General features: G+C 41.5%; 1 protein-coding gene across 3 annotated transcripts in view; it reads right to left on the bottom strand.

Annotated features, from left to right (window-relative positions):
* SECISBP2 (SECIS binding protein 2) overlaps positions 1-11134 on the bottom strand; it is a 51666-nt gene extending 40532 nt beyond the window's left edge. The window contains exons 1-4 of one of the 3 annotated variants that reach the window (XM_038403517.2): positions 10965-11134; positions 7828-7964; positions 5136-5397; positions 457-583 (exon numbers count right to left, since the gene is read on the bottom strand). In XM_038403517.2, coding sequence (XP_038259445.1) covers positions 457-583; positions 5136-5397; positions 7828-7964; positions 10965-11000 — 562 coding nt within the window. In that variant the 5' untranslated portion in view covers positions 11001-11134. Of the gene's footprint in view, positions 1-456; positions 584-5135; positions 5398-7827; positions 7965-10416; positions 10733-10964 lie in introns of those variants that run through there. The other 2 variants (XM_038403516.2, XM_043514745.1) reach the window with 2 other exon arrangements.
* Between the last annotated feature and the right edge of the window lie 446 nt (positions 11135-11580).

Here is an 11580-nt window from a genome sequence, read left to right on the forward strand (position 1 = left end):
CTAATTAAAACATGTAAAGTCAAAGAAGCCAACTATCACTAAATTATACCCAGATTTTTATGTCACCTCAAGTGTCATAATATCCAAGCACACCGATTGTAACAGCATAGTTTTAGGTCAACAATAACTCATTTTGAAGATGTTGGTACACTAATCATTATAATAAAGATGCAGAAAGAGTAATGTAAAGTGAACCTAGGAGTAATTTTAAAGTTAGTTGCTTGCCTAGAAAGTTCTTCATATCAATCTACCTTATGTTGTGGAGTCAGCAAATAAGGTTATTCATGGTCCTCTCTCAAAAAGGGAGTCACCCGAAGAAGTATTTTCCCCATACCCCTTGACTTGGCACCTCGAGATTCAGAAACATAGTCACACTAAACTAGAAACTACTAAATAGTTAACAATTATAATTTCTACTGCATATATTTTAACTAAGCCACATATTAGCACCTATACCTGGTTTCAAAGCATCTCTGCCATACACAGAAGTATGAAGTGAACTTCTATTTGCTGTTCTGCCTGATGACTCACTTCCATCAAGCCTTTTATTGTCCAATTTCTGCTCATCGCCTTTTGATCTCCTCTGTAAGAAACAATGAATTGGCAGGTTAAATGAAAACCTTTCCAGAAGATTTTTTAGTTACACTTGGTATGATCACTATATTTGTATTACCATAACTTAAGTTATACTTAACTAGAATAACCTTAAGAGTTTGGACTTTAAATTAGTACTAAAATAACCAATACAGTTTGAGGACCAATAAAAATCAGAGGAACATCTTAGATTATTAAATCTGATTTACATTTTGTTATTTCTGCTATTTAGTTTTTCTCACAGTTTGGACAACAAAACTAGATTAGTCCACTTATTTCTAATCAATTGGACTTCGAGGTTCTCATGACACTTCATACTAATGCATACTTAGGCTCTGATCCTGCAACTCTATCTACATGGGTGGGCTAGCGCACAAAGACAGGGTTTTACTGGAGTCAGTAGGGCTCAGCAATGGCGCAGGAGGCCAGCCATGTGGATGCAATTTCAGGAGAGGCATTCTGAGTTGCATGCTGCCTGAAAAATTGCTAACCTAACAAGTTCAAAAATCACAACAGACCAAAATCATCAAAAGAATGGCTTAACATCATGTTGTTTTGTGGCAGTTTTTGTTTGTTTTTTTAAAACACTTGTAAACTTTTTTGGGGACTTGCCTTCCCTTCTCAAAATTTCATGAAATTAATCTTAAAATGCACAAATAAAAAAATCCCCACAGACTGCCTCCATTTTTCTTTCATTGATGGGGGCATCCTTCTCCAAACACTAATCTCGGCTCCCTCCTCTATGCCTTCCCTTCTGTAGGCCCTTCCCTCCAATGGGTACCATGCTCTACTTCAGCTGGCCATTGCCCTGTCCTGCTCCACTCAAGGACATAGTCCCCTGTTCAATGCCTTTTTCACCATCCATGGAGAGTGGCTCTGCTCAGTTCTCCTTCTACCAAGGCACTACCTCTGGCTCCTGCCAATCTCTGTCCCCCAGACTCTGGATACTGCTGCAATCCACCTTCTTCTCCCTTCCATACTTCCCTGGCCAATTCTTGGAGTGTGCAGCAGGGTTGACTTCCTGCAGGGGAAGGGAACCATACACACTCTTTGGATCACCTTTACAATTCTTGGTCCCCCACTTTACTATCCTTGCTGACCTGCTTCCTGCTTCTCCACTTGTCTCACAGACTACATGTCCCATGCTTGTTACAGCGAGAGTTGGTCAGAAAAATGCCGATTTTCTGGTCTGAATCGTTTCCCCAAATCTAGAGTTCAATCTTGAATTCAAACTGGAGCAGGTACGGAGAAGGGCTACTAGGATGATCCGAGGAATGGAAAACTTGTCTTATGAAAGGAGACTTAAGGAGCTGGGCTTGTTTAGCCTAACTAAAAGAAGGTTGAGGGGAGATATGATTGCTCTCTATAAATATATCAGAGGGATAAATACAGGAGAGGGAGAGGAATTATTTAACCTCAGCACCAATGTGGACACAAGAACAAATGGGTATAAACTGGCCACCAGGAAGTTTAGACTTGAAATCAGACGAAGGTTTTTAACCATCAGAGGAGTGAAGTTTTGGAATAACCTTCCAAGGAAAGCAGTGGGGGCAAAAGATCTATCTGGTTTTAAGATTCTACTCGATAAGTTTATGGAGGAGATGGTATGATGGGATAATGGGATTTTGGTAATTAATTGATCTTTAAATATTCAGGGTAAATAGGCCAAATCCCCTGAGATGGGATATTAGATGGATGGGATCTGATTTACTATAGAAAACTCTTTCCTGGGTATCTGGCTGGTGAATCTTGCCCATGTGCTCAGGGTTTGGCTGATTGCCATGTTTGGGGTTGGGAGGGAGTTTTCCTCCAGGGCAGATTTGAGAGGCCCTGGAGGTTTTTTTGCCTTCCTTTGTAGCATGGGGCATGGTTGACTGGAGTGAGGCTTCTCTGCTCCCTCGAAGTTTTGAACCATGATTTGAGGACTTCAATAGCTCAGACATGGGTGAGGTTTTTCATAGGAGTGGGTGGGTGACATTCTGTGGCCTGCGCTGTGCAGGAGGTCGGACTAGATGATCAGAGTGGTCCCTTCTGACCTTAGTATCTATGAATCTATGAGTCAGCATTTCAGGATCCACAGCAGCTCTGCAGAAAACCGTCCGCAACCCCCTGAAGTCGTCGCTTGAGCTTTCAGAGTCTGCAGCTCCAGGGCAGTCCTGGAAGACCCAGCTGAGACAGGGTTTGCAGGACTTCTAGGCTCTTAACTCTGCATCAGAGCCTGGAAGCCATGGGACAGGCTTAGCAAGCTGGTCAGTTGACCTGCTTTTATTAACCATGATCAAATATTCCAGTGATGCCTTGATGTAGGCAGTGGCCTAGCATCTGGTGCCATTCTTTCATTTTTTAGAACTTGATTTCATTGTGTTTTGCATTTTTCTAAGTTAAAACAACTCATTTAAGTACTTTGTTTTTTGCAATTAGGGATAAGACTCTAAGGCTAAGTCTAGGCCTACTGGAGACCATAAAGTCTTACTCTTTTCGTTACTGTTCAAAAATAACTGGTCAAATATTTAAAGCAGTAATTTATTGGGACTGGTCAAATGTCCACCCTACCATGGGAGCCCCATCTTGAACTAGGACTCAGCTCCTGGCTCTGCAGCAGGGAGTCTGCAGGACCTGAGAACCCCAACTCAAGCCAGGGATCTTAGGGCTTCCAGCTTCACTGCCTCAGACCCAGAAGCCTGGATGCCCTGGGTCAGCATCCCAGAGTCTATGGCATAACATGGTGCCATGTGGGCTGTCCAAGGCACCAGGGCTTCCAGACTACAAGCAGGGCTGGAAATCTGGAAGCCCTAGGCAGTATGTATGGTGGGGCTGTCTGGGAGTCACAGAGCCAGGGAGCACCAGCAGCTGCTGAGAGAAACTGACATTCTCATTTTCACCACTGCTATTGCTCCGCTGCAGTAGCTGAAATTGAAAAGAATGCTAATTTCACTTAGCAACTGCCAGTGCTAGGAAACAAGTTTCTTTTTGGAAACACCGTGTGATGGAATTTTCTGAAACTGAAATTTTTCTCACCCAAACTAAAAACCTGAAAAAATTTAATCTCAGTCAAAAAACATTTCAGATTTTTTGGTTTGGCCTCCAAACCAGAAAAATCAATTATTTGCTTAGCTCTAGTTATAGTGAGCATAAGTGAGGAAATAGAGATTCATTTTGCAGGACAAAAAAAAAAAAAAAAAAAAAAAAGAGAGCAGCAGCCTATGCTGGTGGCAGCTGGAACTGAAATCCAAACCCTGCTATTTAGTCTCCTACCTGTGGCCTTTTATGGATGCAGCAAGAACTGCAGTATCTCTTTAATCTCAGTCAGAAACCTCGAGATACCAAGAATTTCTGGCGATATGATAAGAGGACAATTTTAATGCCACAAAAGAAGTGGCAACTCACAAAAATACTGGGAGAATTGACAACTCAGTTCAGAGATTTGTTCAAATATATATTCCTTGGGGAATTCTGCACCACTGCGCAAGTGCAGAATTAATATCTACCACAGATTTTTCCTCCCGCAGAAGAACTGATTCTGACAAGGAGGTAAAGGGAAGCCATGAAAGGGGTTGCACTATAATTAAACATTTCACCCACCAGGGTCTGATGTGGTGCCAAAAGAGAGAGCAACTGGCCAGAGGCTGCCTTCCTCACAGCACCCTGCTCACAGAGCCAGGTGATCAGGCACGAGGCATGGGGGAGGGTGAACAGAGCAGGGTACACAGGGCTGCTGGGAGGCTCTCAGACTGGGATTCAGAAAGGCTAGTGGTGGGAACAGACTGGGGTTGAGACATGGAAGCTAGTGGGGTGACAACATTGAACCAGGAGCTGAATATGAGTGGGGGTGAGGGGCCATATGCAGATGTGGCTGGCTAAATGGAGGTAGTGGGATGGGGCAGATGTGCCTGGCTGAATGGAAGAGGCTAGGGGTCAGCCAGGGTCTGCATCGGGGAGGCTCCCTAACAATCCCCTGCCCCTCCCAAAACCCATAAAAAAACCTGTTCCATACTTCTCCCACCCACACCCAACAAGACTCCAGGTTCACTTCCTGCCTCTTTCCCAGCAACTCAGCTCCTGTTAGCCTGACCCCCCCCAGCTTTTGTACTACTTCTATGGGGTACAGGAAATAAGTTTCTGTATCATAGTTTAAATGAACTATTACTCAAAGTTCTGTATTAGTATGCCTAGTAAGGAATCTATTTGTAGAAAATGTTTCCTGAATCTTTTTTGTGGTCTGTATTGTTAGATGTACTTGACGACAGGTATTTTGAAATAAATTAACAAAATAATTGAAACTGGCATGATTATATGGTGTTATTTTGACAAATAAAAGATGCAGAATTTTAAAATATTGTGCATACTTGAATTGTACGAGTTTCATAGAAATATTTCTACTGGTCTTCGATTTTGTAAAAAAAAAAAATCTTGCTGCTACAAAAATCTAAATCTGGTCTATATTACTGCTAATAACATCTCTCTAAATGCTGTTGTAGTAGCAAGAGTGAACAAATAGTGATTATTCATTTTAAAGCTCACAGAAGAAGTTATTCACTTACCTTAGGAGTCTTTCTAGTCTCTTGTCTGACTGGACAAATTTGTTCGGCACATTCATTAGCTATCCTGGAATGACTGTAGTGTTGAGAGTTGTTATAATTACACCGTGTACTGGCTAGTGAGTACATATTTGGTGCAGCATCAGACGAATAAAGCGAGCTAGAGTATTCACCAAGTGGAGTATATCCCATAACGTTACCAGATATATATTGAGAAAGAGATGAAGCGCCATTCCAGGACACATCTTCCGCACACACCTGTGACCTAAATAAATACACCATTCCTTAGTTGAAGATTTTGTTCAATATCAAGGCAGGCATAATATTTTGCAAGAAAAACATTGTCCATAATTTCAATTAAGTATTTACTCACTACTTTCTAGATAAGTGTTTTAACTATAAAATTCAAGTTTTTCTTCCAACATGATTAAAATATTAATGTTTCTCTCCTTTTTACACAGTTAAACTTTCATAATGGTTATTTAAAATTCAAAAACCGCAATGATTCTACCTATAAAATATTTGTTACTGTGTTTCAAAACTATTCTGCTTTACTTAAAGTTATACTTCCCTATTTCAGCTTTAACAGTTGATAGCAAGTTCTTTATTATTTTGCCAGACTTCCTTGTGGTAAAAAGAGTGAGCTTAAACTAAAAGACAGAGAGGACTGAAAGTGTAATACAACTAAGAGGTGTATGCGAATGCACTTCACTACAAGGAAAGGAATATGAAGTACTGAAACTTGTTTTAAAATACAGTTTAAAAACAGGATATAAATATAGTACTCTGTAGGACAGAATTTATCCCAATAAAACAATATAGTACAAGGTGTTTAGATCAGAGGTTCCCAAACTTGTTCTGCCACTTGTGCAGGGAAAGCCCCTGCCGGGCTGAGCCGGTTTATTTACCTGCTGCGTCCGCAGGTTCGGCCAATCGCGGCTCCCAGCTGCCGCGGTTTGCTGCTCCAGGCCAATGGGAACTGCTGGAAGCGGCAGCCAGTTCGTCTCTCAGCCCGCGCCACTTCCAGCAGCTCCCATCGGCCTGGAGCAGCAAACTGCGGCCACTCGGAGCCGTGATCGGCCGAACCTGCAGACGCAGGTAAACAAAGCGTCTCGGCCCGGCACGGGCTTTCCCTGAGCAAGCAGCAGAACAAGTTTGGGAACCACTGGCTTAGATGGTAGATATTTGGGTTGTGCTTACTGGCTAAAGGAAGCCTTAAATACTGCTTCCGCAAATTCAACATATCTGAAAGTTTAAAAAAAAAAAAAAAAAAAAAAAAAGGAAGAGGAAACATTTTCTAAATTGATATCAGTAAGGTCTCCACCACCCAGATCATGCCAAATTCTAAGCAGGCCACTGAAAGCGAAGACACATTTCCCACAGAAATTACATTTACAGATGTAAAGTGAACAGCTAGCGGTGACATTCTCAATTTGAGCAAACAAATGTTAGCTTATGCATATCCAATTTTAAAAACCAGTTTAGTGTGGCCAGAGTTTATAAGCGTGATGTTTTCCTATTTTCATATATCTGTTCAATTCTGGAATAAGGAGATACTTCAGATATGCAATACAAAATAAGAAATGCTCTCTCTCTGGTAGTGAGAGTTGTTTTGACTTCAGCCTATCCTAATTTATATGGAAAAATATACACAATAGTGCATCAACCATTTACCTTCATTTTCTGACTCAAGTCCCCAACAATGCAACCTTAATCACAATATTGGTGCTTCTCACTATTTATTTAATTATATTCTATTCTGTCATAAATCAGACTTCAATTCAGCTCATCATTAAATGGATCAGAACAATCCAAAATACAGACTGCATACAAAGAAAATTTTGTCACAATTCTGAGATCACCCGTGGGAAAAGTCAGTTAAGGCATAAAAAAAATGGAACAATCTTTGGCAGTTTTTTTAAGGCAATAAATGAGTTGCAGAACACTGCAATTATGCATAAAATGAAACCAATGATTACCATTCTGAGAAACTAAAAAAAAAAGTTAGGACACTTACTGAATATCAAACCCAATCCTTGTAATTGTTGCTTTTTCTTATCCTAATATACAGCATTAACAATCCATTTAGTAAAATCTACATTTGGAAATCCTGAAAACTGCTACATTGAAAATAGATTTGTTTGGGGGTTTTTTTTGGAAGTGTATCTTATTCTTACTAGATTTACCTTTTTAAAATAAGTTGGGGGGTTTTTTTGTTTGGTTTGGTTGGGGGGGGCAAAGAAGGACCTTGAAGATTCCTTATATCTAGAATGAAGGCATTGGGGGAGGCTCCCCCTTCCCCATTCTCAAGGGTCCTCTCTTCCCCTTCTATACATAACCATGGTTTCTCCCATCCATATAATAGTCTATCATCCTTCTACCCCAGGATTGGATGCGATTCCTTCCAGAGCCAAACACCACATCTGAATCAGCTAGATTAGGCACTGCTGAGCAACACAACTCTTCCTTGTCCTTCTCTAGTGACTCCACAATACCAGGTCTTTAGGATCAACAACCTAGGTACCAAATCTGTATCACTCAGAGAGCAATACAGAAGTCTAAACCACTGGGCAAGCACTACTACAGTTAGAAGAATTAAAGCATTAGAGGCTCCTATTTTAATTTTGGAAAAGTAGTCAAAGTCAAGGCACTAGAAGGTTAAAATTACCCATATGAGATTCAGAAAAATACATACTTATCCACAGACTGCTCCTGAACACACGGGTAGTATGTAGTAGGAAAGACGCATGCTTCTGAAGGCTCTGACCATGCCACAGTGACTGTCGTGTATTTTGGGACAAACGGTTTGACATCTGCTGAGAACTTGAAGCCCTGAGAAACAAAATGTTTTTTGGATACATGCATTTTGAGATGAACCAAAAGTAAGTGCGGGGGAAGGGGAATCAACCTTATCTGTGAGAGCAAAACTGCTTTTTCTTACTCATAAGAAAGAGCAGGTTTGTTCACTTGTTCTAATAATAATACTAATAGTTGTGAAACAACAAAATTCTCAGAAGGAAAGTGAAGGGGAAAACAACAAACAGCAAAGATTTGATTGCTTTGGAAAGTTATTTCCACATAATGCCTACATTTAGCAGAAAATACACAAAAGAAAGCTACATTACAAAAATGCTAAGATCCTGCTTAACATGTGAGATGCAAAAAATAAGAATATTCCATTTGCAGATTAGTCACTTAATCAATATAATCATCTCAGCAGATTATTAACATTATTGTAAAAGCTGTCTCCAAAGGTACAGTAATTGTGACTGACTATAAGCATGCTTTTTAAAAAATATGGATCAAAACATTCAATTCTACATCTTTTTAATGAGATTGGGCACATCAATATATCTATTAGTGCTGTGACAATTTTGGAGGTGTTCCACATACTGGACTACTACTGCCTTCAAGAGGCCTTTTGAATGTAAAGGAGACTCCAAAGTTAAAATCAGAATGTATTTATTGATGTTACTTGCACTTCATAGTTTGTGCTTGGAGAAAGTAATATTTCATAATTCTACTCATTCTAATACATGCAGTAAGTCATTTTAAAGCTGATTATATAGGTCTTCATAACTAAGACAGTGGCATAACTTGCTTTATTAGTTCTCACTGTTAAAGCAGTAAAACAAAGTCAACTTCATGAACTGTTGTATCCATGCAAGGGCACCTGGAAACTTGTTTAAATAAATGTTTCATTGACAGTAATTTCAGTGTTTAGAATGCACATGAGCACACTCTTGTGGTTAAGAGTGCACCTGGAAATTTGAGGATTAAGGCTTTTACAACCCAACAGATAATATGGATTCTTGGCTTCATGGATTTGTCAGGAAGAGTGTCCACTTCAACTGTTGTCAAATGTATCCTGGCCATTTAAATACAAAATATAGATTGCACTGGTGAGAAATAGGACATGAAATCTGTACACGAGTATAAAAACAAATCCAAGTTATTTTTGGAGTTAAAGCTTAGTTACCAGACAAATGAATAAGGCATAAATAATACCAACCATAAAAATACTTTTAATTTGGGTTGATCATTAATTTTAAGAACTTCTCAATCTGACTGGGAGATGTCTATGGAATCTAATGCCATATTGGTTATATATGTACATTTTATATTTGACACACAACCTAGGGGGCATTATTCACAGAATGAATGTAATAGAAGACTACCCCATAGCATAGTTGACTCTTAAAAGTAAGTGCGTTCCTTTCATATATATTCTCTCTCATACACATACACACTTCAGGCCTACAGTGTGTTTAGTCTCGCAACATGAGATTTTGGCTCTTAAGGTACTGGTGCAATATATTCACTGAATGCTTATTCAAGTACATTTCCTGCTGATAACGCTGTAATGGTAAAAAGACGGATTTTAGTCAAAGAACTTGAAGCATTCTAAAGCAGTTTCCTTTAAGTATGCTCTTAATATTGTATATACTTCTTTGAATTACTTGCTTCTCTCCTCCACAAGCATCTGACAAAAGTAACTATTTCAGGGTTTTGGGAGAAAGGTATATTTCACATAGATCAACACGTAGAATTTAGTCTCCTATGCTGCACAAAATACTCACAAAAGGTTTTTAATTCTTTGGGATAATGAGAACAAACACCATCTTTAAAAATTAATAAGATGTTTCAGTTACTACATGAGCTCCTGACTCTCCTACTAATTGTGGTTTCATATACCTTCATATATTCTTTTTCATAAAAATTTCTCTCTTCCTTGATGTTGCATGAAAGCCTCACATAAACAACAGAGTCTTGATTCTGTAAAGGCTTATGCACGTATTTAAGTTTTTTTGCAGGATTGACATCTCAATCCTGCAACTGGATCTGAGGAAGCAGACCCCAATGCCTATGCAGAGAGCCATAGAAGTCAACAGTTGCATGGATCCAGCTGCAGAATCAGAGACAAACACTACTGGGACTAATCAGGAGTAAAGTTACAACACAGCTGCTACTCTGAAATCTGTCATACATACTTGAGTGTTTGCAGAATCAATTAAACCCATTCCCAAGCAACACCAGCTACACAGAAAAGAACCATTTCTTTACACCAGAATAAGATTGTCCACACAGGAGGTTATACCAGTAGATCTATATGTACACTTTAGCTTACGCCAGTATAACTTTCCCACATAGACAAGTCTTAAGACTTCACAAGGAAAGTGTGAAACTTATGACAGGCAAAGGCCTGCCTTTCCCACTGCAATCAGAGCCATATATAAGCAAATCCCTACACCTGGACGTGGCTCTGCACACACACAGAGCTCACCTGCACGGATCTGATTGTAAGATCAAGGCTAAACAACTGTTAAAAGCACAAGAAAAACTTAAAGACAGGGTCTCTCCCTAACCCGGCTCCCTTTCAGTTGCAGTAATACTGGTGGAGTACTTGCAGCAACAGCAGGTAAAGTATTTTCAGACCAGCAGTTGATGGTTAAAAGTTAAAAGTTGATGGTTAAAAAGAAAGCCACTGGACTCAAAGGCCAGTTCGGAGCCCCTTGACCCTCACACGCAGGGCCAAGGCTGAGGCCGCCGCTGCTTCCACCGCAGGGCAGAGCTGCAGAGCGCACGAGTCCGCAGGGGCAGCCCAGCGCCGGGGGAGGTTTCCACCCGGCTCCCCGTGCAGGACGCGGACCCCCGGGGGCAGGTCCGGGCGGCTGTTCCGCGGGGACGGTAAGTGACTCTCCCGGGGGCTCCCCAGACGCCGCTGTCAGGGACTCGGGAACGAGCTAGGGCGCCTCGGGGCCGGCGGTGCAACCAGGCCCCCGCTTATGTAACGGCTGGGGGAGGGGGCTGCACCCCCCAGAGCCGCCTTACCTCGCTGGCCGCGCCCGGCTCCCGCTCCGTGGCCATGGCTGGTCGGGAAGGGGAACAGCCCCACACGCCGCCTCTACCCCAACCCAGCTCCCGAGTCCCACTGGCCGACGACGTCCGCAGGAGGCGTCGGAAGGGCCGCGGCGCAGCTGGTTCTACGTCACCTTCCAATCAACGGCAGCAGCGAGGGACCGACGAGGAGCCTGTTGGTCTGGTCACGTGACCGTACCGCCCAACGTGCCATCCAAGACGATGGAGGCAGTGTGCAAGACTGGGCGGTCACCCCTGAAGCCTCTGGGTGACGCGCTCCTGTGCGTGTGCCTCACGGAAAGCTGATTGTGTGATTTTTGGGAAAATGATCCATCTGGCATGGTGGCATTTTTGTCAGTTTTCCAGCGTTTTCCCTCTTATCTGGATCTTGCAATCCATGGCCAAATAACCACTGTAGTGGTATGTTTGTAGACTATTATAATTTAGAAATGCTCCCTTATGAGGGAAAGTATTACGTGTTAGGATATCGATATTCAGGCCTGTCTGTAAAGGCCTATACTCTAAGAATTTAGGTGCATTCTTACCACTTAGCTAGTTATGGAGGGATAAAAGAAAGAATCAAAATCAC

This window comes from Dermochelys coriacea, chromosome 5, assembly GCF_009764565.3.
Source record: "Dermochelys coriacea isolate rDerCor1 chromosome 5, rDerCor1.pri.v4, whole genome shotgun sequence".
In the NCBI taxonomy this organism is placed as follows: Eukaryota; Metazoa; Chordata; order Testudines; family Dermochelyidae; genus Dermochelys; species Dermochelys coriacea.